Genomic DNA, 27,094 nt, shown 5'->3' on the forward strand with positions numbered 1-27,094 from the left:
GCCATATACATTAGTAGTATTTAATCCTTATCACTGGCACTTCCTTTCACATTTGCAGAAGGTCCTCAGGCAGCAGGAACAGCATGGCTGTAGTGCAAAAGAAGATGCGCAGGGCCTGGGCTCATGATCTGAGGGCCTGAGTCTTTACAGAAAGATGCAGGGAGTGAACAAGAGAGTGCATGTTGTAGCTGGATGACCTACTGCCAAAGAGATCCTTCTAGGGCTGTGGAGATAGCTCAGGGCATGTAGTGGTGAAACCTTCAGAGAGTAGTTCTGCTAATTTTCTGGAACCTCTGAGGAGGAAGATATCTTCCCCAATAAACACAACAAAAATAGAGTCTGCCCTCCTTTGACAAAAGCCTTGTTGATGATTATGTATCTGAGTATTCCAGAAGGGTGCAGCATTGTAAAATGAAATGCAGACATTCTGCAACATTTGTTCTTCATTTTTATTCTGTTACCACATTGTTGGAAACTGAATTACTGCAAAGCTCCTCAGCTGGCTCTGTTTCAGCCTCGGTGACAGGCTTCAATCTATCTTTCTAGAAGCATTTGGTGACTGTGTTGACTATGGTAGTAAAACTGTGTAATAATTATCCCCATTGCTTTTGTGAGTAGCACCACTACCGCTATTGAAAAGAACAGACTGAGATTAGTTCACAGAAAAGCAATCAGAGAATCATTTTGGGCATAATCATACACTTTTTATGCAGATAAAGCTGCCATTGACTTCAATGGATTGGACACCTGGGATGGAAGGAACCACCCAGTACGTACCTCTACAGCATGACTAAATTACTGCAGTTGTCCCCAACTCATTCTTGACAGATGACTGTCAAGCCTAGCCTTGAATATCTCCAGTGACAGCAATTCTGCAACCTGCCTGGTCAGCTTGTTCGTTTTGTCAACTTTCATAGTAGCTACAAAGAGAAGTGTTTGTTTTCTTAAATTAATTTTCAAATACACAAAGAACTCTCTAGCCCGTACAGGCTGAAATAGGATAAAAATAACTTGTTTTTTGACACAGCCACTGATGTCAGTCTGCCTTTGTGGCACTATTCAATGAGAATGTTTAGCTGCCTTGCTTTTCTGTTCAAAGGAAGGGATAAAAGAAAATAAAAGAATGGAAAAGTAGAAAGCAAAGAAAAAAAAGGATTATATTTTGATGTACAGAAGCACGGCAAATGGTTCAAATGTGTTCCAATCAAAAAGTGTTCTTATAATTTAAGTGTTCTTGTAAAGATATTCTTATAAGAGATAGCTGTGCAAAATCACCTGCTTTCCAGAGAATCCCCTGAACACAATATTGGCACCACAGTTTAAATGAGTTTAAGGGCAGAGGTTCAGGATGATAAATGTATGTGCTTTGGTTGATTTTAAACCAGATTCTTAGCAACAAATTTCAGTGTTAAATTTGTGATTAGGATACTTAAAATGCCTGTAAAGAGGGGTTAGGTTTATTATAAGAGTTCTAACTTTTCAGTTCACAACATTTTTATATAAATTACAGCAGCTATTGTCTATTGCAGGCGCAACTTCTACCGCACTGGCCAAGACCTCAACAACTGCAGCACTTGCCAGAACACTGCATGTATCATTTACAGGTACCACCTGCTACTTGGTATAGTATGCATAGATCTCATCAGGATACAATACAATTTCCCTCGCACCTATAGTTCTACTGTTGTAAATGATGAATAAAGAGTGGAAAGTTATTTTGTGTTCTTTTAAGGCATAGAAAGAATGTTCTCAAGACTGGCATTATTTCAAAAGGTTTGGCACTTTTAAGAAAATTAAACTAGAAATGTCCATTGACATGATATTGCCACGTTTTCACTAGTATGCTTTGAAATTATTTGACGCAGTCTCTGCTGATTGGTATTTCCTTTGGGTATTTCTGTAATGAAGTTAGATCTCAGAAAAGGTGAAGAATCAATCCTCCTCCAGACTCAAGTTAGTTATAGCTGCAATTCACGTAAAAAGTAGACAAGCACAGATCACAAGTGAGCTCACATTTCAATTCAAGAAACAATTTTCTTAGTGAGACTCCATTTCATTTAGCTAAAGTTGCTATAGCCAAGCAACTTTGCAGTGTGTTCTGGAAGCTATACATGTGCATGAATAAAACATGCAGGGTCATAAAAGATATCCCACCAACAGAGTGGGAACCTCTCTCGGTGCCTGGGAACTGAAGACACATTATTTATATATGTGTATTACCATAGCACTTAGGAGTCCTAGTTATGGGCCAGGACCCCATTGTGTTAGGTATTGTATAAACACAGAACAAAAAAAAAAGATACCTCCTGACCCAAAGAGCTTCTAATCTAAGTCTAAGAAAAGAGACAACAGATGAGTACAGACAGATATGTGGCAGAGTACAGAGAAACAATGAGACAATATTGGTCATCACGATAGACAGTGCAATCAGCACAGCAGCTGCCTAACCATTGTCAAGTTGTTTTTGTAGGCATCACAGCAAAGAAGAGTTTTAAGAAGGAATCCGAAGGAAAATAACTAGGTACTTTTACAGATGTTTATGAGGAGCTCCTTCCAAGCATCAGGTGCAGCTTGGGAGAATTCAAAAAGACACTTGTTTGAAAAATAAACAAGTGGACTATGGAGGCTGCCATCATTGGCTGATCAAAGATGGGAGTAGTCATCTCAATAGTGAATGAGAGAAAACAGGTCATGAAGTCCCTTGAAAGAGAAGGCAAGCAGCTTATGTTTGATGCAACAGAGAAGGGGGAACCAGCAAAGGGATTCAAAGAACGGGGGGACATGGTCAAAATGACAGTCTAAGAGAATTATCTTTTCAGCACTATCCTTAATGGATATGACTGGGGGAAGATTGCATTTGTCTAGGCCAGACAAAAAGATATTGCAATAATAGAGATGAGAGTCTGCATGACAGTTTTAGCTGTGTGGATGGATAGGAAAGGCGTTGTCTTAGAGACATTATGCAGAAAGAGTTGGCAAGACTTACACATAGCTTGGATGTGAGGACCTACAGAGAGGTCCAAATCAAAGATGACACCCAGATTATGGGCCTGAGTGACAGGCAGGATGATTGTGTTGTCTACGGTGGCTGAGAAAGGAGGTGGAGGGAGCGGGAGAGAAGAGCTCTGTTTTAGCTCTGTTAGACTTGAGCTGACAGCTAGAAATCCATGAGGAGATGGCAAGGAGGCAGACCAAGTTTTTAGTTCGATCAGAGAGACAGGTCTGGAACAGAGAAGTAGATCTGTCAGTCCTCAGCACAGAGATGGTAGTTGAATTTGCATTTACAGATGAGATTATCCACAGAGAAGGTGTAGAGGGAGAAAGGGGACCAAGGACAGAGCCCTGTGGAACACACACGAAAAGTTGTGGGGGATGATGAGGATCTTCTAAGGGACAGGCTGAAGGAGCAATTAGAGAGATAAGAGGAGAACCAGGAGAGGTCAATCACAGAAGCAAAGGGAAAACAAGATTTCAAGCAAGGGAACAATCTATGGTGTTGAACACAGCTGACAGGTCAAGGAAGATGAGGCTATGGTATTGGATCTGACCTTTGGCTAGGAAGTGGGGGGAAGATCATGTTGTATTTTGCCAATTTTCTCTTGGAAGAAATTGGTGAGATTCTATGCAGAAAGAGGAGTGGAGCCAGGAGGAGGGGAGGATTGGAGGAGCAAGTCAACGATTGCAAAAAGGCAGCTAGAACTGCCAGGGTGGAATGCAAAATTAACTCCCTTAGTGCAGCAAGATTAGCATTAAACATGCCTATCAAACTCGGACAGTGTTACTACAATGTATATCCAATGACTAGGCTCCTAGTTCTAAAGTGATAGGTGGAATTTAAATAATGCACCAAATATTGTGATTTCTTTGGTATATCAGTATAGAATTTGACAAGGGTTGCAGTTTTTGTGTAAAATTGCTGGGGTGGGGGGAAATTGGAGAGAGCATGTGTGTTCAAAACCAGAAGTTTGGGATGTGTTGGGAGGGTGTTCTTTGGTTATTTTTTTTTAACTTCAATAGGAATTGAAATGAAAGGCAGTCTGGTATAGTTTGTGTTATTATTTGTATATTTAATTGAATAAAATTCTGGTTTTGTTTGTTTTTCCAGTTATTTTCTACTGTTTCAGAAATGTCATGCTGCAGGATTTAGTCCTGGAATTATTTGGCAGTTTTAAAGATAGAGGCTTTTGTCATTGACAAGGGTAGGTTGCTCCTGGGGTGTGGGTTTTATTGTGAAGTGCAAGTTTGGCAATGGGTTTCAGCAGCTGAGATGACAGAAAAAGGTTTAATCAACTGAAGACTGGGTGTTGGAAGATGTAAGGAAAGATTCAAATAATTTGTCAATATGGGATGATATTTTTCCTTTCTCCCCAAAATTTTGGGATGTTTTTCTTATCTCCATTTCTTTACAGACCATAGTGGCCTTACTCTAAGCTCGCACACATATCTAACACAACCATCATAGAGCAATGGGCCCAAAGCCCACTCTCCCATTTGCTAAGTCACAAAAAATACTTGTCATGCCCACTCAATGAGCAGCCCACCAATGGGTTTCAATCATGTTTTCCTAGACAGATCTCTCATCTTGTTTATAAAGCCGAAGTAGATCCCCAAAACAGTAAAATGTCAACAAATCAGCCATACACTGCAAAAGAAAGTGAAATAAGATTTGTGTCTATATTGTCTTTAACTATTGAAAGCTACTTTTGAGCTATTCATAACTCTTCATATAAAAGTAACTTATTGGAGAAAAAGGCAGGTTGGGCCCATAACCACTCGGACAGAAAGAAACTGAGGGAACAAGGTATTTATACTCCAGTGTGTGGAATGTAGAGTTCAAGGGATTTGTTCACATACCTTACCTCCCAACTCAAAAAGGTTCTCTGGCTGCCTGATTAGTCATGTGGTTCATACAATTCTGTCCTCTGAGGTGGTAACTCTAAGGCATGGAGTAAGATCTCCACTGGCATGCACATGGAGCAACATATGTGATCCCTCTGTGCACCAAGAGGTAACAATAGGCATAAGAATTATTAGTCACATGGTACACAGTATACAGCCTACATTATCTAAAGGTCTCTAAGGAAACAAAACTTTGGGAAGATGATACTTTGTCAAGTCAGTGACCTAGATTACCAACTCAGTTATAAACATGTCAGCTCCTTGTTTCAATTTATCCTGGTTTCTGTTTGTCTACACTTAAGTCATGTCGACATAGCTGTGTCAGGGGTGTGGAAAAAACAGCCAGCCAGTGTAGATGCAGCTATGTTGACCAAAGTAGGCTTCTGTTGATGTAGCTCATGTTGTTTGGAGAGGTTGTGTTCTTACACTGACAGAAAAACTCCTTCTGTCATGGTAGGCGGCGTATCAATTAGGAGGTCTATGCCAACGTAGCTATGCCAGCACAAGCTCCACAGCATAGACAAAACCTATATTACAGTTATATGCGGGATGAGTTTGCCACATTATCTACAATATACCTTTAAAAAAAGAAAGCTGACACGTACATTTCCCACCGAACTCTGTGCTTTCTGGTTCTAAATAAGAAAACGTATTCCTCTTGTTCATTTTTAAGTCTTCCTTCAGCATAAAATGCATGCCACTATACAAATTTCTTCTCATATTTTGAGTAAAATTAACAAAACTTTCAGCAATCTATAACCTTACTGTGCTGATTATTTATTAACATTTGTCTTTGAAATCCTCCATATGAAACTGAGGTTTTATTCATATTTTTCCTCATTGTTATTCAAAACTACACTACTGCCTGCTACCTACATTCCAATGTTCAAATAATTAGGAGAGGAAGGCAATTATTTTGATGAAAGAGAAGAAAGATTAAAACAACATTACATAACAGCAATGGTACTGATGAGAACTGTCATTTTACATTTCAAATTATAGTAAGGCTTATATGGTATACTTGTAAACAGGTCTAATAAGCTAATGAAGAAGGGATAAGAGACTTCCTTGTGCTTAGTTAAGCAATCAGCTGCATTGTGATAAATCGCTATGGTGAATTTCACACTGAACACAGTGTGCAGAAATGTGACTGATTATATGTCTCTGTACTCATGTGTTGCAATCACTGAACCAGTATTACAAGCTTATTACTCAATTATTCTTAGGAGGCTACACAAGGTAAGGTAAACATAATATTTTAGTAAAAATTGCATGTCCTAGAGAGTGTATCAAAAATATGTTTAAGAGTAGAAGATATTCTGTGTGTATTACACACACACAAGCTAGGCTACAGGTAAGGACCTACTTCCATTAAGACTCTCAGCTCAGTTCCTCCCCAGTGTAGATCTTCTATTGGCCTCTTAATGTTTCCGGTAAATGTCCTTTATTCTTGTCTGAGTATAATCTTGATACCACAGACCACACCTTTCCTGCACATCCTGCCTGGGGTAAGCTGCCTGAGTGGCTTTGTTCTTCTCTTTCTGAGAGATGTCCATGGATGATGTTGAGCTCTTGCTCATTTTCCCTAGGGCTCTCTCATGGGTGGTACCTTGGGAGTGGGGTTCTATTTGGTCACTTTTGCTTAAAAAGGATGTAAGGTCACTGTGGGATAAAGTTAAAATCTCAATATCCAGGTGACTATCACATCTCTGACTTTGGCTGGACCCAATGGTGCAGACTCTCTGCTTTCCCAGGTCCTGGTCAAGATACCGGAAAAGTATGGGGTAGCTATAGCTCAAATCAGGCAAAATCAAAGTGATGTGAATAATTACAGGGAAATAACTTGATAAAAGGGAGAGGTTGCTGTTTACCCCAAATATTAAAGGGGTTCACCCACACTTAGTCAAAGCAGGATGATGGGCACATGGTTAAGACACTGGACCCAACAGTCTAATAACCAAAACCAAAGCCATATGCAAGTCTATTTCAGATACCAGCTCTCTTTCCCCAGTCCTCTCCCTAAATAAACGAGGTGAGGGGATGAGTATTTATGTTATGGACAGGGTTCTCTCCCCCGCATATTTGTTAACATGCTATGAAGCATTTTCTAATTTTGTAGGTACGCTCAATGACTGTTGCATTGGGTGCACTTTATAATCTGAAATTAAACAAACGATTAGGAAAATATGAATATTTGAAACCTGCTATTTTCCCCCCATAGTTCTTACATAGCTAAGCCTTCCTTAATCACTTTATTTTTAATTAAATTATGACTTCAGTGACATCAAATGCTAATAAGGAAGCCAACAAACTACCTGAACAAATAAATGCCTTACATTAATCCAAAATAGATTGAAAGTTTTATAATTTGCTTATCAAATCTTAACAGAAAGCGTTCTCTGATATGAAACAGCCAAGATCAAACTTATCTTGTTCAGTCACCTTCTTGCTAAAGTCCCATTGTATTCAACTGAGAAATTAACATACTAAACGAAAAAAAGTACCTTACCAACTTCCACCAGCAAAATTGTTTTCTATGAGATACCTTAGGACTGCATTACCTGCAGGCAGTAACATGTCTTAGGTATCTCCACCACACAGTAAGATTGCCTTTATTTGTACCATCACAATCAACCCTAAAGGTGATATATGTTGAGAGGCCATCATAATTAACCTTGGGTTTTAAGAGAAAATAGATAATACAGAGCCACTCTTGAGAGGTGCTCAGAGCCTCAACTCCTACTGAAATTGCAACTCAGTCTCTGACCTTGCTCAAACTCCCTCCCCCGATGGGCCTAATTCAAGGATTTTAAAAATTAATACTGGCCACTCCAGGCTGGTAGTAAACTCCCAAGGTCACAGCTTCTCTCTGACCACAGAAGAGTAGATGCTGCCACCACCCAAATGCAACCCCCCCCACACACACACACTTTTGAGAACCCAGGAAAGAACACTTGGGAATTCCTTCCTGTGGGGTACCCTCAAGCCCTTTCATCCCCCTTTCCCGGAAACAGCTGAAAAAAAACCAAAGGAAATTAGCTGTTGCCACCAGCTAATTAAACAACATGCACAAACCTCTTAGGGACACAAAAATCCAATCCTGTTCTTAAAAAAGGTAAATTTTATTAAACCCAAAAAGAAAGGAAATACATTTGGAACTTAGGCTTTTTGCTAGATCTTAAAAGAAACAATTACAAAAATTAAGTATCAAGATAGCTCTCTTGAGGTTCAGCTTAAAGGTTACAAGTTAAAAAAAAGCATCTGGGGTTAGCACAAAGGAATCCACAAGCCAATAAAAAATAAAATAACCCTAATCGTGTCTTCCTAGACATTCCCTAATCTACTTACATTTCTGGGGTTTTAGATAAGCAATCTTTAGGTATGATCCAATGGTTTTTCATACCTGGCTTAAAGCTTCTAACTGCATAACTGCTCCCTGTCCAGAGAACACCACCACATAGACAAAGGGAAGTTTTTTCCCCAATTTTAAAGAGTTCTAGCCCTCCCACTGGCTCTTTTGGTCAGGTGCCCACTCCTTTCCTTTTACCTGTGGGTAACTTGTTAACCCTTTCCAGGTAAAGCTAGTAGAGAACAACCACCAAGAGGGATTCCATAGCCTACTGGCTGGCAGGGTGTCCACAAAAGGGAGCGATCCCCCCTCTCATTTATCACAGACCCAATGACAGAAATCAGAAATTAAAGAAGCAAAGAGAAAATGTAGCATAACTAGTCCAAGTAACAACTTGAAAAGAGTATACAGAAGTTTGAGACCAGGGGGCCACCAGCGATCTTCTTACCAAATGTCAAATACAAAAGTGAAAGGAAACAACTGTATCTTGGCAGCAGCCTTCCATTTCCACGTGGATAAGAACTGTTTGTACACCCAATGCCATTAGTACTGCAGAGGACAAATGAAACAGCCCTTCTTATCATGCACCAGATATAACATGTCCTAGTGGGTGGCTCCTAAATTTTAGCTGTTCTACTGCCTTACTCTGTGACCTCAGGCAATATAATTTAAATTATCTTTTCCTCGGTTTTCCCATCTGCAAAATGGGGATGATCATACCTAGTTATGTTGCAAGGGCATTCCCAGGATCAGCTGATTAATGTAGTCAAACTAAATGCTAAGCAGATTTAAATTACCGAGTAATAATGCAACCCACACTAAGCAAAAATAGAAAAAGCTATCTGACAGCTGGCAATTTAGAGTAGGTGCTCTGAGATGCCAGAAAAGCCTTAAAAACAAAAACTTCATTTTGCTAATTTATATTTTATATTGCAGTTTCCATTATTAGTTGCAACTAATTAAGCCACTGAACAACAAACTAAAACATGCCAACACATGCTTTTTGAAATCTCTCTAATGGATAATGTCTTATTAAATTCCAACTTCAGACTATTAAATAAAACAGTAATACATAACCGTTGCACACACCCTCACTGCTATAATTTTGACTTGGCTCATGTTGGTTCATCTTCAGCAATGCTGAGCCCAAGGACCTTTGAATACTGTGGGTATGTCTACACTGGAATCGGACTGCGGGGCTGTTTAATTGCAGTGTAGATTTCTGGGCTCAGGTCGGTGCCCGGGCTCTAGGATCCGACAAGGTGGGAGATTGCCAGAGCTTGGGCTGCAGGCCAACCAGAACATCTACAGCCAATAGCCTCCCACGCTGAGTCTCATGGGCCTGAGTCAGCTGGCACAGGCCAGCTGCGGGTGTCTAATTGCAATGCAAGCATAATGTAAGAATTTATGGGTGAAAGATTTAGCTTTAAACATCTGAAAAATAAAGTATTGATATGGGCCTTAATTAGAGAAGTGAGGACAGGGTACATTTAGACTAAGGAGACTATAAGATTGGTGTTTTCATGCTTGCCTTTTGCACTGCTCTTTTTTGAAAGGACATGAAACCTTCACTACAGGCACTTTGTGGCTAGCAAGGGTAACACTAATTTACTCCATTCACCTACCAATTTTGTCTCTTTCCTCTCCTCAAAATGAGGCAAAACCTGGGGTGTGAATTTGACCCCTTGAAAATACATTTCAGATGTGTTTTGAAAATACTTTAAGACTTAAAAACAATAACAACAATAAAACTGTCTATATATACCAGTGAAGTCTAGTGTTATGCTTCAAAACTGTCTTATGGCTCAAAGTTGTTACAGAATGTGAATTTCTTCATAACTACCTTTTTAAAGGGAATGTGTGTCCCGTAAGATGATTATCTACAGTACTTTAAATTGTTACACTGAGAGTTAATAAAATCTAAGCATTAAAATAAAATTACTGCCATGTTTTTTTCTAATGATAATGTTGCTTACTGCAAGAATCTTCACTTTAAGTATTTTGTCTGCGATGTGTAGTACTTACTCCATATTTATAGATACTCAAAACATAAAATAACTTCAATTACCTAAAAGAAATAGACACAACCTTCAGCTAACACAATTTGTATTCTATTATTTTAAATATGAAATGAAAATAAACTAATAGGCTGCGTGGCCATAGTATTTCAAAGTAAGTTATGAAAATGTTAAATGAATTTCCTTGAGAGTGTAAATGTGGGTTTTGGCTTTTTGTTGTTGTTTTTTTTTTTTGGTTTTTGGATGTACTACTATCACATATCAAGAAGCACAGAATAAGCCAATAACATTTGCTCAGTTCAACCACATGTAGTAGCAGTCTCGCTCTAACATTCATAAGTCAGGCAATTTTAATATCAATCCTCCATGTTTTATTTTGCATTTTGCAAAATCTATTTTTATCCAGGAAACAAAGTTAACAGCAGATTAATAATTCTCCAAATGAAATGCCTATCCTTCGTTTCTTCTGTGAAAAGTTGCTTGATTCACAGGAGTAAGCATCCCTTAAAGCTAAGCAATACATTGTAGGGTTATTTTTGTTTAGCTTGCTGCGCATTGATTAAACTACTAGAGGATCTAGTCATTAATCAGAGAATTATGTTTGAAAGGAATAAGTACTTGGAAGCAGAGCTATAGATACAATATAGGAAAAGAGCAAATCAATTAAATTCATTATTTACAAATATGCCAGAGTTTGAAAATGTTGCATGACTACTAATCCATAAATTTAAGGAAAGCAAATTTGTTAAAACCAGTACAAAGTGCAGGGGTTTGTTTTTGGTTTGGGGGATTTTTTATTTCATTTTATTTTAGTAAGAGAACTCTTCCTTGAAGTTAAAAACTCATTACAGCACAAAATATTTCCCTGCTGAGGGCTGAAAGTAGTACAGCTCATTAAAGTTATTAGCATATTAAAATATCAGCATTATCATGATGGCCAGCTTACATAATCAGTGCACAGCACATCTTCAAGAATGCTAATGTTTTCTATGCCAAATTGTACTACAAGGAAAATGAAGGTTCTGTATCTTTTCTTTAATTCATTTATTTCAATTGCCACCAAGATCCAAAGGGCTAATTCAATAGCCACAGGTGCTCGTACATCAATTAAAACATTACACAGAAAAACAAACCCAGTCCAATGAGCTCAGCCCCTGAATTAAATGCAGCCATACAATCAGAGCAGCACAATGAATGAATCCCCCATTCTACCTATGCCATATTCCTGCTACAGCTTCATCCCTCTCCAAACATCTAGGGCACCCGACAAAAAATATTGCATTGAACATTAGATTCTTGGACTACATTCCTTTTAATACATCTTTTGTTATCTGATGTATTTTTAACTATTAATTGTTTTCAGGACAGATTATCATGTAAGCTTCTCCAGTCCACTATAGCAGAATTTAAACCTAGCTGTATTGCAAAGACAGGCATGATGCTTTTGAAGTTCTGTCATGTTTATTTATGGCCATAGTAAACCTGCAATTCTCTGAGGGCTAATCAAAATGCAGATGCATTCTGGAAAGTGATGAACTTGCCAGTCAGATATGTGAAGAGTGGTGCAGATGGAAATTACACTGCGTAAATAATGAACAAAACTTAATTAGAAGCATATTTCAGGGAAACCTTTCCCATCAGGTCAAAAAAATCTAGCATGTTTCAGGGGCTGTAACTGCCCCAGAAACGTTTACATTATCTATTTAAAACAATCCTTTCAATAATACCTTTGATTTATTGGCCATGAATTGGATCTAAAAAATTCCACTGTTTTGCACCAGCTATGCACATTGATACGTGAGGCCTATTTATTAACACATTTCAATAGGCTCAACAAATATCTTAGCAGGATTTTAAAAAGGTTGCCTTTAGTTCAAGAAATCTGATAGAAGACTAATTTCACACCCTTATAACAGCCCTAACTTTCTAGAATTGTTTATGGATATACACTTAAATTAAATTATAAAGTCCCCAAGTGCTCTTGATATAACATTGTTTTCTGAAAAGCATTTCTATTACACAACAGTCTATAAATTCCGCACACAAATTCAGTATTGTATGCAGTGTGTAACTCATTCTTTAGTGTACTGTTAGGTTCTATGGAGGCCGTAGGCCCTCCCAAGGTGCTCTGCAAGAACAAGGCGCACACACGCTGTGAGTTATTGGCTTTAATGAAGGTAAAGTGACACACCCGCAACGGGGACTCCAAGCGTTGCTGTCGCGGAGGCGGGGAACCCAGCGCCCTGGAGCTCGGCCTGGTACGGAGTCCAAAAGCAAGCACAAATCATGCTTATATTTATATAAACGGCAACAAATCAGCTCATGCATAATGCAATAGGGACTTTCCACCCTCCGGGGCCTCCCCCTTGGCCAACAGCCTAGGGGCTTTCCACGCAGCGGTTCTAACCAGTTATGGCAGGTTAGAACTAGCATGCCGTGCCCTACAATAACCGGGCGCTGAGAAAGCGGAACTGCCTAAGCTAGGCCGTAACAAAATCTTCCGTGAGTCCCTGTCCTCCTACAGTACCAAGCATACTGCTAAATTAATTGCTTATTCCAGGGGTCCTTAAACTGGGAGTTGGGACCCCTCAGGGGGTCACGAGGAAATTACATGTTGGGTCAGGAGCTGTCAACCTTCACCCAAAACTCCGCTTTGCCTCCAACATTTAAAATGGTGTTAAATGGACAAAAAAAGTGTTTTTAAGTTATACAGGGGGGTCGCACTCAGAGGCTTGCTATGTGAAAGGTGTCACCAGTACAAAAGTTTGAGAACCACTGGCGTATTCAGTTGTGAAGTACTAGGACTCCTGATAATCAAATTGATATTTATCAGCTTCAAAGTGCTTTACAGGCAACTCATTAATCCTCACAACTCTCCTGTGAAGCAGGAACATATCACCCCCCCTATGCACATGGGAAGGAGTTGCACAGAGAAATCATGCAACTTGCCCAAGGCCACAGAGGAAGTCTAAGCACCATAGTTCAGGGTAACTGCACTTGTTTTCCCCCTCTGTGGTCCCTCAAGTGTACCCACGCCAGGGTCCTAGCTCCTCAACTGTCACCTCTTTTGGGCAGAGACCTGCATCTCTCCTCCTCCCAAATGGGTTTCTCCAGGCTGAACAGTTCCCTGCTTACACCGTGATATTCCCAGCAAGCCAAACTACCTAGACAGGCCAGAGGCTGTAAAAAGCATGATTGCCTGCAGGCATAATTTACCACACATCCCTTCCAAGCAAGTATATTTATTCTTAAATGAAAGCATAACAGAGAAAACACATTAAAAACAATACAAGAACCTACATGCATGCTAAAAAGCTTACCATATAGAGAACCCATCAGTCTCGTGGTGCCTCAGTAAGCCAAAGTCCTTCCAAACCTTCCCAGGAAGGACTGGGTCCCGCCCCCCCCCACTTGGGCAGAAGATCCTGTCTGTTTGCTGGATGAGAAATAAGGCCCTGAGTCAGTTTAAACTCAAACTATTTATTCAAAAGTCTTTTCTTTGTCTGTTGGTCTTTGGAGAATCCAGTCTGAACTATATGTGAGTGTCTCCAGATGGTGATACTGGTCCTGAGAGAATTTGCTAATCACCCCTGCTCCCTCAGAATTCCATACAATCCCTGGCCCACAATGATACATAAATGGAATATAGTAAGATCTCCCAAAGATATTGCAGATAATTGCCATTTCTGTCACACTAAGATATTATCTCACCCACCTTGTCACACTAAGAAGAGTCCCTTTGGTTCCCAATCCTGTTATCAGGCCTCTTTTATAGAAAAGGGAAAAAAGCCTCAGAGGTTGCTGGGCCTCAAGAATTTATGCAGGGCTCCTGGGCTCTATAGTACTGGGGGCTGTTCCCTATGCTGAAATAAGAGTAACCCTTCACCTGTAGCCATGAGAATGCAAAACTGGGCATTCTGTAGCACAGCTCCTTCCTAAGGGCCAACTATGAGGCTCATCCCCACCTGATCACCTTACGCAACAAAGAAGCTCTTAGTAATTATGTTACAGGTTCTTGCAGTGAGGAAGGGAGGGCAGTAGCAGAATGCTGGATCTTGCTTTTCCTTCTTTGTATTAGAATAGTGCCTATGTGCCCCAACTATACATACAGTAAGAGAGACTCCCTGCCTGAACAGCTTCCAGTATAGAGAAACAAAACAGCTGGAAGGTGGGCATCTCTTACCCATATCCTTCTCAGGGAGGTATCTCATTATGGGGGGGGGAAAGGTTAGAGAAAAGCAATCAAAGCAGTTGCAGACCAAAACTATTATACTTTCCTGGGATAACTTTCCTTTTCAGAAATCTGAAAGAGACAAACACTCCTATCTCTTTCTTCGGTACAAACTATGCACACTATATGTAATCTGTAGGTACAATATGCATGCTTTACCCTTTTCAATTGCCGACATATTGAGCCTCTGCTCAATAAACCCTGCTTCACATATTAGTCTACTTTTCCCTTGGTGAACCTCACCTATCCTGGATCCTCCCAAAGCAATACATTGAGTTACTGCCGATGGAATAGCTTCCATTACATATGTTTGAGTGGTCCCCTGCATCCATCTGTGTAGCTATTCTCAAGTCCATCCAAGTCTGATGATGGTGATGATTATGTTGACTGGTACTGGGATAAAGAACCTTTCACCCCTGCATTGCCAGTTCAGAGTCAGCCCAGCTCCAAAGTGACCAGCAGTTGTTAACCTCTGATAACTACTAAACCACCCATGTTAAATGATCCGAAGCTTTCAATCTAGTTCCCAGGTGACAGGTGTCAACATTACAAATAACTTCACAACTGACATCAATGGGCACTCTGAGAGTACTGAGGTCAAGTATTAGCTAGAGACTGAATCACCCTCTTGCCCCCAGGAGCCACTCAGACACTTTGGCAAAGGGCAGGAACATGAACAGATGCTGCCCTTACTGTAGCTGTTCTGTAAATAGAAACCTTCAGTCTCAGGACTATCATTGTCACCTACGAACAGCACTAAGCTCAGTTTTTTAAAGTGATTTTTTAAAAAATTAATTGCTCTGTTGACTAGTGCTATGTCCCTTTTACATCATTTTACCTTCCTATCCTCATTTAACTATCTGCATATCACCACCTTTCACTATGGTTTTAGATAGCCCACTGCTGTTTCTTCTCACCTACCACATGTTTTCAATTTAAGAACATTCCTGAAAAGTTCCCTTGTAAGAAGAACAAATTTGATTAATTTAATTTAATATATATATTGCAGCTGTGACATATGGCCTGAATCAGGATCAGGACTTGATTGTACCACCCACTGTACAAACCCACTGGAAGCCACCAACACTGCCCCAAAGAGCTGACCATCTGAAAAGACAAAAAACAGACACAGAGATACGAAAGGTGGGCAAGTAGCCATGCAAATAGTCAGGGTGAGGATAGCCACATGGTTAGTTCCAATTTTTTCTCTAGTTTTATTATCTATGTTTAACCCCCTACCTAACCATATTTTCATTATGATTCATTTGAACCTTATGTCTATTTCTATGCATATTTTTCACCTGATTTTCCTGATTAAGCAACCAGGCTCCTATCTGACTTCAAGTGAGAGTTGAGAGACTCAGCATCTTTAAAAACCAGAACCTTCTTCTGTTTCTGCTGATAATTAAGACTAGCATTTTCTTTAATTAACCCTGACATTCTACTTATTACATTTAACCCTAACCCTTTGGATCTGAACGCTTGCATTTTAATAACCGCCATCCTTGGTGCTGATATATTATCATTTCTGCTTCATGATGAAATACGTAAGAAGGCCAAATTCTGAAACCCTTACCACTGAGTAGCACTTCACCCCACATGTAACTTCACTGATTTCAGAAGGCACACATGAGGAGTAAGGCCCCAATCCCACAAAGATTTATGCACACGCTTAACGTTATGCATGAGTCATCCCAATTTCAATGAGACTTCTCACACACACAAAGTTAGGCACAAGTAAATCAGAGTAGAATTAATGCAGTATTTTAAGGTGTGTTAATGGTTATGCAATGGAGTGTGAAAAGTTTTAAATTAAGCCAAGTTTACCATTAAGTTTAAAAAAAAGATATTTTTTTGGAGAGGAGATGAGTTTTCACTGGGAAAATTATATCTGTTTTACCCTGATTCAACTTAAATTAAACCTTATGCAACTTCTTCCCCCACTTGTCCTCAATACAGCTTGACAGTCTTACAGTTTTACAAATGGGAGAATAACTGATTTCCTGTAACTGAACATGTCTCCCTCATGTAAGGTAAGCAACAAACTCAGAAGCTCAGCATATACATGACATTGACCATAAGCCCTTTATAAGGTTGCTTTAAGTGGTTCGGAGACCTACCAAAATGCCACAGTGAGATTAGTTTGGTTTCTTGCAGTTCTCCCAAAATTATAAACTCATACCTTAGAGTCTTTGCTTCTGTCTTCCAAAGTTAAACACAAGATTGTACATTGTTTTGTTTTTAAATACATGATAAACTAACACTCCGTTAACTGCAAATTGTGACAGCTTTTTCCCCAGCATCTCCAGGCTTCCTGGAACTCTAACTTAATATCACTGTTGGGGTTTTTTTTGTTTTTGTTTTTGTTTTTTTTTGAAGTTAACTATTCAACTTTCTAGGTTGAATTTACATTCCAGCATTGCATGCAACATTTCCAGGATACAAATTGCTTCTCATTAGACTGGCTCCTTCCCACAGGAGACTCCTTGTGAGAGATTTAATTATTTTCCCTATCACCCTTAACTATTTATACTTAAACCTGCTGTTTCTCCGCATTAGCTTACAGGTCACCAAAGCAGCTTGGGGATGACACTATTAGATATGAGACTCTAGATTTTCTAGGGCACATATTAATTTATGTTTCCCCAGAGAAAGTTAATAAAATCTCTAATACAATATCCATTTTGTTTATTGAGATTTAAAATAATAAAATGATGCCTATTCAAAGCTCGAGGCACTTTAGCATAATTGACACCACAGTAAAATCCCAGCAACACTAAGTAACCATTTCAACAGGAACTCAGCCAGCCAGACACCTACACAGCCACCTTTCCCCCCTTTCATTGTTAATAATAAAAAGATACTTTGGGAGTATTGGATGACTAGAGTAAAACCCTATTTAATCAATGTTCCTCAGAGGTTGTACTGCCATGTTCAGTACTCCCTGAGCTCTTCAAACCTGGAGGGGGCAAAGACAAGTTTACTAGCTTCCCTGTAGCCAGCCAGCACTGTAGGACAGGTTGTGCTCAAGATAACCTCCTCCTGCTCAGGAGTGAATAAGAAACCAGCAGACTAAGATGTTTATCACCTAGCATCTGATAGACTTTTTACAGTAGCATTGGGGAAGGGATTTCAAAAACAGTCTACCTGCATGTCTATCTTATCTATAGGCTTATCATCGCCCAATGATAGCCTGGGGCGGCCTAGCTTCTTCAGACACCTGAGCAGGTGCCTGTATCTGTCTGAACATGCCTCACCCTGGAGAGGGAGAGAGTCACTTTTTATCCAGCCAGAAATTCTCTGTCTTCTTTATTCTCAGGCTTTGGCTGTGCTTGTTAAAAATCTGTTAAGTGGCCTCTGCAGTGGGTCAAGCCCCACTCCTCAAAGTCAGTGGCTCTCCCATTGTCTCACAATCTTCAAGCATGTGCTGAGGGATGTCTTATCTTGAGTCATTATAATCTTTCTACCTTCATTTCCTAATAGCTCACTATTAAACTACACCAACATGCAGTAAACATCCCAATAGCCTGCTGAACATAGAGTATTCATAAAATTATTTTACAGAGCAGCTCCATATCACACACTGTTTATTCAAGGGTTTCATGTCATTTATGCTCCATCACCCCCGAGTTCTTCACATTTAAGGATTTGCACATTCATTGGGCTAGACTGACTAATGGCCAGATTAGGTATAGAAATTCCAGTCATTTTAATTAAAGAGCAACTCATACAATGTCAATTTACATTATGAAATCCTTATACTTAGCGATAGTTTGAACTATCTCAGAGATATGATCATGAACTAACAGACACCAGCATGCTTTCAATTATTAAAACACTAAATCAGCAGATTATGCATTACAAAAACAGTCAGTATATTCCAATGGCAATGCACTTACAGAACTCATGTTTGCTGTGTGGGTGCATTGGTCCCAGGATATTAGAGAGACAAGATTAATTGGACCAACTTCTGTGGGTGACAAGATTTTGAGCTTATACAGAGATTTCAGTAAGGCATTTGATACAGTTCCACATGGGGAATTAGTAGTTAAATTGGAGAAGGATGTATGAGAATTGAAAAGTAGATAAGGAACTGGTTAAACAGGATAGGTAATAATTGGAGATATACCAATCTCCTAGAACTGGAGGGGACCTTGAAAGGTCATCTAGTCCAGCCCCTGCCTTCACTAGCAGGACCAGTTTTTGCCCCAGATCCCTAAGTGGCCTCCTCAAGGATTGAATTCACAACCCTGGGTTTAGCAGGCCAATGCTCAAACTACTGAGCTATCCCTCCCCCCAAGATACTACAATGGGTTATACTGAAAGGTGAACTGTCAGGCTGGAGGGAGGTTACTAGTGGAGTTCCTCAGGGATCGGTCTTGGGACCAATCTTATTTAATATTTTTATTACTGATCTTGGCACAAAAGGTGGGAGCGTGCTAACAAAATTTGTGGATAACACAAAGCTGGGAGGTATTGCCAATACAGAGGAGGACCAGAATATAATACAAGATGATATGACCTTGTAAACTGGAGTAAAAGAAATGGGATGAAATTTAATAGTGCTGTGTGAAAGGTCATGCATTTAGGGCTAACAACAAGAATTTTTGCTGTAAGCTGGGGACATATCAGTTGGAAGTGACAGAGGAAGAGAAAGACCTGGGTGCATTGGCTGATCATAGGATAACTGTAAGCCGCCAATGTGATTCAGCCATGAAAAAGGCTAATGGAGTCCTAGCATGCATCAGACGAAGTATTTCTAATAGAGATAGGGAAGTGTTAGTACCATTATACAAAGCACTGGTGAGATCTCATCTAGAATACTGTGTGCAGTTCTGGTCTCCCATGTTTAAGAAAGATGAATTTAAACTAGAACTGGTGCAGAGAAGGGCTACTATGAAGGGAAAACCTACCTTATGAGAAGAGACTCAAAGAGCTTGGAGATATGATTGCTCTCTATAAATACATCAGAGGGATAAATACCAGGGAGGGAGAGGAATTACTTAAGTTAAGCACCAATGTGGACACAAGAACAAATAGATACAAACTGGCCATCAACAAGTTTAGGCTTGAAATTAGATGAAAGTTTCTAACCATTGGAGGAGTGAAGTTCTGGAACAGCCTTCCAAGGGGAGCACTGGGGGCAAAAAAACCTAACTGACTTCAAGATTGAGCTTGATAGGCTTATGAAGGGGATAGTATGATGAGACTGCCTACTCTTTTCTTACTGCAAGTAGCTGATCTGCAACTGCTAGCAGAAAATGTCTCCAGCGGCTGGTGATGGGACACTAGATGGGGAGAGCCCAGAGTTACTACAGAAAATTCTTACCCAGGTATATCTGTCTGGTGGGTCTTGCCCACATGCTCAGGGTGAGGAAGGAATTGTCCCCAGGGTCAGATTGGCAGAGACCTGGATGTTTTTCGCCTTCCTCTGCAACATGGGGCATGGGTCACTTTCAGGTTTAAACTAGTGTAAATGGTGGATTTTCTGTAATTTGAAGTCTTTAAATCATTATTTGAGGTCTTCAGTAACTCAGTCAGAGGTTAGAGGTCTATTACAGTGGATGGGTCTATTACAGGAGTGGGTGGGTGAGGTTCTGTGGCCTGCAAAGTGCAGGAAGTCAGACTAGAGGATCATTATGGTCCCTTCTGATCTTAAAGTCTATGAACTCTTCTTCAGGTCTGGGAAAGGTATTCCGAGGTACAGAACTCCTGTCAGCATTAATAGGAGTTGTGTGGAAATCACTGAAATAGTATAACTAACTCACATTTGCAGAGTGACAATAGCTGAAGGGAATACAGTTTCTTTATAGCCTATGCTCAATACAGTAGTTTGTCAAATGTGTCAGAATTGACTGACATGTTTTATTTGGATTAATACATTGTTTTGAACTAAAAAATAATCTGGTTCATTGCCATATTTATGTTATTCTGTAATAGCTTTGAATGCCAGGTGAATAGCCTAAATCAAGTCACATTACATACTCTAAATTATACAAGTTCTGTGGACTTTAATATGATTCATCAAGCTGAATTTGCTGCACAGCATTTGAAAATTGCAAGAGTCAAAAGTTTCCATAGAAACAAAAATGATGTCTATTTTTCTCTTGGTTCTATTAGTGAGAAGGGAGACTACACTTTAAGGCTTGTAATTATGCTTAGTATAAACAGGGGAGAATTTGCTATTTAAATTTCCAAATTACAGAGGGATATTGATAGTGGATTGACCAAGATGCTCAAACTAAAGGTCTGAAGAAAGCTGACAGGTTGGTTTTGGTTTATTCTCACATACGGGAAGCTATACATTTTGTATGTTTTAGACCCAGCTGTACATATATGACATTTGGATATAGTTTATAGCTACTCTGGGTACAAATGTTTTAAAAGAAAGTTTTTCACTGCAGAATCTTACAGAATCTACAGTTACCTCACTGTAAGGCCTTTTATTTTTCAGCGATCACTGCCAAATGTCTAAAGAGAAAAGGAATCAAGATTTTCTTTTTCTAGATTAAATTTCAACCACAGAAAGGGGCTAAGACAGCCTGCATTTTATGATACTTGAAGGACACTTCAAATCAGAACTCTGGATATTCAAAGATGACCCCAGCAATTGCCTCCATCAGCAATAGTACAGTTTCGGCAGCTTTCTCGGTATAGTCATTATTAGAATGGAAGACCAACGCATTCTGAAGCATGTTTACTGAGAAAAGCCACTGCACAATCGGTGATCACATGGATATTGCTTGAGCAAGACATCAGGAAGCTGGAGGAATTTTATATGCATTACCAGCAGTGACTACTGGACATAAGATGGTTTGATTTATCAGTAATAGGGATGTATTATTGAGAACTAACCTTGAGAGGTTTTAAGTCATCATCAGTCACCATTTCCTGGCACATATAGCCTACTTTGGAGATAAGGTCCCTACACATCGAGCCCTGGAGATTAGACTTGAGGTCAGGAGGGGACATTGCCCGCCCATGGAATGGCGGCAGCCATGTGGTCATCTGCAATTAACCTTGCTGCCCCAGATAAGTAATAATGCTGTGGAGCTTTAAGATGCCTGAAATAAAGCTGTACAGTGTGACCATGGACATTTGGCACTATGGACTATGGCTGCCTAAGCATGCTATTGTTGCCAGCGACGCTCTCAGACATTCTTAAATATTGAAGCATTTATGATCCTGTGTTTGATCACAAAGTTAAAATAGGGAAAATATCAGCAGCAGGTGAGATAGAATGACCAGAAATGAAGGATGATGGATGACTATGAATAAAGAACATGCAGAAGACTTCACGTAGTTTATGAATCAATTTATATATAAATTTATTTGTTTAAGGGATCCATTTAGATTCCAATATAGAATGAGAATAGTTTATGTGACAAACAAGCTGTTTGAGGACTCATTTTTTATGCTTATTAATCTTGCATGAATGTGGGAAGGGAAGAAGCCTAGGTATTTTACTTACGTCTATGCTTAATTCCCAAGTGACCAGTGGATCATAATATTTTATTATGAAATGTGCGTCATTTCTGAGACCTGTGAAATTTCTAGTTAAGATGTAGCCAGATTGCACTTGCAACTTGTTTCTGTCTGTTCAGGAAAGAGGGAATGCAGATCTTTATAATCTACATACTCTGTAGACTTAATATTTATTATTATGAGAGGAGCTGGTAGTTCTGTGTATGGTTAAGGTTGCCTGACACTTCCATGAGAAGACTGTTTTCAACTGCTCATAAAATTTTGGCATAGTTTAATCGTTTGGGTGGAAATTTTCCATACAATGTATCTGCCTCAGGCTTTTGTGGAAAGGTTCAGCCATTTCCAAGAACAAGATTAGAGGGAAAATATGTTGTTTTGCCCATGTTAAAACAATTCTTACAACTCTTTCATCAAGGAGCTCTAGCACCTCCCTGCTTTAGATCAGGTAATTGAGGTTTGGCAGGGGATGTCAGACCAACTTGTCGTGAGTGGGGCTTTTGCTGTTTCTGTGAAAATTCACCCAAATTTGCCTAAATTACAAGCCTGAAAAAATCTTAATTCATACATGCTCAATAAAGACTTGTTCGAATTAGGCAGCTAAATTCTTCAAAGATTCCCTCTGCACTGAGCATGTACCAGCCCAGAGTTGTAAGGGGCTGATCAAGACTTGACCTGCAAATGCGAGGAGATGCTGTGCTGCTGGGCAATGGAAATGACATCAATGAGACAGTTGCTTCTACGGAAACCCTATCCTATGCAAACTCTGATGATAAGCTGGCAGAATTTACCTCTTCCTCATTCCTCTTGGCTTGGTATTGGGTGACCAGACAGCAAGTGTGAAAAATCGGGACGGGGTGGGGGGTAATAGGAGCCTATGTAAGAAAAAGACCCAAAAATCATGACTGTCCCTATAAAATCGGGACATCTGGTCACTCTATCTTGGTATGTTCCCTCCTAGAGGTTGATCTGATTCTGTGATAAGTTCTATGGTAACTCCAAGCAAGTTGAAGGTATTGTGCAATTCACCATATTATATCATGATAGCCTGTGGTACACAATGCCCTGAGATTAAGTCAAGAACCTGCTAATCTTCTTGGTTTTCAAATTACAGTCCAGATTAGTCACAGAAGGAAATTTGTTAATGATTGCTCTAAACACAATATATGGAAGTGATTTGATGATTTCATGTTCTGATGGGAGAAGTGTACCAAATTATATGAACATCAGTGATAGTGTGGCTTACAAAAGCATGACTAATAACTCCTCTGGAACTTCTGTGGTCCTTTCTAGTTAAGGTAGCTTTTTCTTTAATTTTTTTCCTGTGAAAGATAACTGAGGGCCTGCTCCTACATCCTGTACACATATGAATAGTCCCATTAACCTAGACTGAACGCATGACTTATATAAACAGACATGTTGAAGTCATTTGGCTTACTAGCATAAATAAAGGTTATTCATGTGAACAGAGGTTGCAGAATTAGACTTAGTTACAGAACATATTTTATATCAAGTTTTGGGGGACCCTCAGGCATCAGATGTTCTTCAGTAGGTTTGCTTATGTCATACTGTGCAACATTTCCCCCTCAAATCTCTCCAGTACATGTCAAAATGTACATTATGAAATATTTAGTTCTCACAGTGCAGTTCTTCCCACTCATCTCCTCTACTGAATCAGCTGCTGAGTATTTCAACTCTGCTCTATCCATCACCTTTGACTTTCACTCTTTTCTACATCTTCCAGGATCATCCCATCAAAATCCTATCCTTGGCTCACCAACAATATTAATGTCCTCCATGTCTGTGCCCATGATACTCAGTAGCCCTAGAGGGATCAAGTCCCATGAGAACACTGGCTTCCTCCACTACAAATTTATTCTCTCCTCCAACATTTCTACCATATTCCTAATCAAGCAGCTTTGTTTTTCCCACTTCAGTGACCCATGTGACCACAATCTCAGCCATTTATTCACCATTTCTGACTCCTTGCTACTACTTCCACCACCCTCACCTTCTTTATGAAACCTCCACTCCCCACTCTCTGACACTGCTGACATCACAACCATCTTCTCCAGTGCCTAGACCCAAAATCTAGACACTATGTTAAACTCTTCCTTCTCCAGACCTCATAAATTTCTTAAGTTAGCCAGGTAGACCCCAGTTTTGGGAACCCCTCTGCAGGGCTCCTGAGCAGCTGCTAGACATTCACTTAAGGTTGTCTCTCTCTATAGCTACAGGAATCCTCCAGGACTAACTACAAAGATTTCATCATAGGAGAACTAAACAGAGACTCTGCCTTGACTATAACCAATCACTGAAACACTAAGCACCCCTATATTCACATTATACACACTACAGTAATACTCTTGGTACAAAATATACCTTGTGAGGTATCATTTGAAAACAACTCACTAATAATTGTTATTTTTGTATGAGGCATGCACAGGGTGTGTACAAAAAGTTATAATATATGCTGGAATTTTAACTAAAGTGTGTTTAAACTAGGCGTGTCAGAGGAAGTTGGTAAACAGGTTTGCCTTAGACAAAGGAATGTGTACTTGATTCTCTGACCAGCCCTATCTCCAGGCAAAGACAATGAAGGTCCATTTATACATATTGGGGTGTGTGTGGGGGGGGACAAATTAATCTAACACCCAGGGAAAGAAAGAGCACGGAGCTTCCTTCATCACTAGGCTGCATGTCACCTTCCTTACAGCTTGAATAAACTTTCCTTTGAGGGGTAACCCTCAGAAGAATCCATTTTAAAGGTTTACTGGTCAAGAAAAACAGGGGGTCTGAACCTCAAGCGATAGGCAATTGAATCAACTGATTGTATACAATATTACTGTATTATAAAGGTGTATAGAGTGAGGTCTTTTCAGAAAGCTTATGACACGCACCGGTGATCACTATTATTGTGAAATGTAGTATTAACACTATATGAAGAAAATATGGATACTTAATGGCATTATGCTTCCAGTCTGTGACCAAACAAGGGAAAAACAGGCTTCCCCCCAAACCGGAGGGAAGGCAGCTATCTGCCTGTCTACAAAGAAATTAAGCAAAGTGTGATCAGTAAGCTCTATTTACAAAGAAATTGGCAGGGGAATGGCAAGCCCCCAGGAAGGGAAAAACAGCAAGAGATAATCCTGCCTCTTTAAACAAAGTCATTGATGGTGGGCAAATATAAGCAAAGACAGAAGCTATCTTTGGCATTCATCACTACACAGACAAAAGTGAACAGAGCTCTTGCAAACTGAGAAAGATGAGTCGGTCTCTGGAAACTGAGTATAGGTGAGAAACCATCTTGAACAAAGCCTGTACCTTGCTAGATTAAGTTTTAGACTTTTTGATGTTTTCACTTTTATTTGCTTGTAACTCTAACTTTATGCCTTTTACTTGATACCCCTTACCCTGTGTTCTATTGTCAATAAATTTGTTTTTATTTGTTTTTATTTTAAACCAACTCATGTAAATGTAAGGGTGAATTTACCCCAGTTAATAAGCTGTGGTGTTCTTTGTGTATCTTTAGAGGAACAAAAGAACCTTATTATTTCCCTGAACTCTCCAAGAGAGGGTTGGACATTGCAAAGCACATGGTTCTGGGAAAATTTGGGACTGGGAGTGTGCTGCGGTCCCCTTGCTGCTTGTAACCAAGGCTGGTGTGAGCCAGAGTGGGGCTGTAGACAGGATGCTGGGGTCAGAGCTGCTGAATCAGGGCTGTCTAGCAGACAGACACTTGAGGATATGACCTGCATGCTTGTGGGCTGATTGTGAGCACCCCAAGATCTTCAGTATCAAGGCACTGTAAGGCACTGTAAGGCACCCATGATTGCAGGGCAATTTGGCAAAAGATTATAAGTCATCTTCTCTCCCCAACATCCATATTGTTCCCCCTCCTGACCATTCGAAGAGGAACTACTAAAATGATCTGTCACTTGTGGTTTGGACCATTAGATATTCCCTATGCCCATTTTAATCCTTCCACCAGCTCCTCCTCTTCTCCCGCACAAGTGTAGTCTTCTTGTCCTCACTTTTAATGCATCCACAGCTATGCCACTCTCTTATTCACTCTTTTGCCTTATTGCATATCCTCATCCCCCACTCCCTCAACTCTACCAGTGATACCAGAATTGACTATGTCCAGTACTCCCTACCAGGACATGTGTGTTTTCTTTTGTACTCCCTATGTGAAACAAAAATCTTCCCTGAACTAGTCTGCAAGGCCACTGTCCTATACTCATTCAAATTCTTCCTCAAGACCCTCTTCTAACTTAACATTTACAGGTAATTTCCAGTTGGGAATAGCTGAAACATACACCCACAATTAGATTTTAACTGGTTTGGAACCACAAACTAACTCTCACTGACTACAGAAACCCATGTTCTCATTACTAGCAGCAAAGAATCCTGTGGCACCTTATAGACTAACAGACGTTTTGCAGCATGAGCTTTTGTGGGTGAATACCCACTTCTTCAGATGCAAGAAGAAGAAGTGGGTATTCACCCACGAAAGCTCATGCTGCAAAACGTCTGTTAGTCTATAAGGTGCCACAGGATTCTTTGCTGCTTCTACAGAACCAGACTAACACGGCTACCCCTCTGATACCGTTCTCATTACTTTTACCCTCATCCTCATTCTCCTTCCCCTCTGATTTTAGTAACATTCATTTGTTGTGCTTGGTCTCTAGATTTTAGTGTAAACACTTCATGGCAGAAACCATAGCAGGTAATTTATTTTTTTATAATACTTAGCATGATAAAACCTTGATCATGATTGAGGCCTTTTGGAGATACTGTTGTATTAAATCAACGAACTGATGATAAAACAGGGTATTTTGATTCTTTTGGTGACTATTTAGTATGCTGCTCGTGAATTTTAATGTATGGCATTTGTGTTCAAGACAACCAGCACCAAATGGCTACTCTTATTTACCAATGAATATGGGAAGAAAAACATCTGTCAAGAAATGACTTATTTAGAAAAGTATAGTAAAGTTGAAGCAATTCTGTTTTATGGTTAAGCTGTTTACTATTACTGCATGCAGGTGATCCTTGACATCTTCATCAATAATAATGCAGCCCAATGAGGCAGAATCATTGAAGACAAGTGAC

The 27,094-nt window shown here is 39.8% G+C and overlaps 2 protein-coding genes across 5 annotated transcripts in view; one reads left to right on the forward strand and one right to left on the reverse strand.

The window, feature by feature from the left end:
* DOCK2 (dedicator of cytokinesis 2) overlaps positions 1-27,094 on the reverse strand; it is a 518,836-nt gene that overhangs the window by 241,727 nt on the left and 250,015 nt on the right. The gene's annotated exons all lie outside the window — the stretch shown is intronic.
* INSYN2B (inhibitory synaptic factor family member 2B) overlaps positions 1-27,094 on the forward strand; it is a 31,357-nt gene that overhangs the window by 2,877 nt on the left and 1,386 nt on the right. Inside the window, exons 2-3 of one of the 2 annotated variants that reach the window (XM_045027219.1) lie at positions 1,530-1,604; positions 20,952-21,027. In XM_045027219.1, the coding sequence (XP_044883154.1) occupies positions 1,530-1,604; positions 20,952-21,009 (133 nt within the window). In that variant the 3' untranslated portion in view covers positions 21,010-21,027. Of the gene's footprint in view, positions 1-1,529; positions 1,605-20,951; positions 21,028-27,094 lie in introns of those variants that run through there. The other variant, XM_045027218.1, reaches the window with a different exon arrangement.

Source organism: Mauremys mutica, chromosome 8, assembly GCF_020497125.1.
Source record: "Mauremys mutica isolate MM-2020 ecotype Southern chromosome 8, ASM2049712v1, whole genome shotgun sequence".
NCBI classification, from domain to species: domain Eukaryota; kingdom Metazoa; phylum Chordata; order Testudines; family Geoemydidae; genus Mauremys; species Mauremys mutica.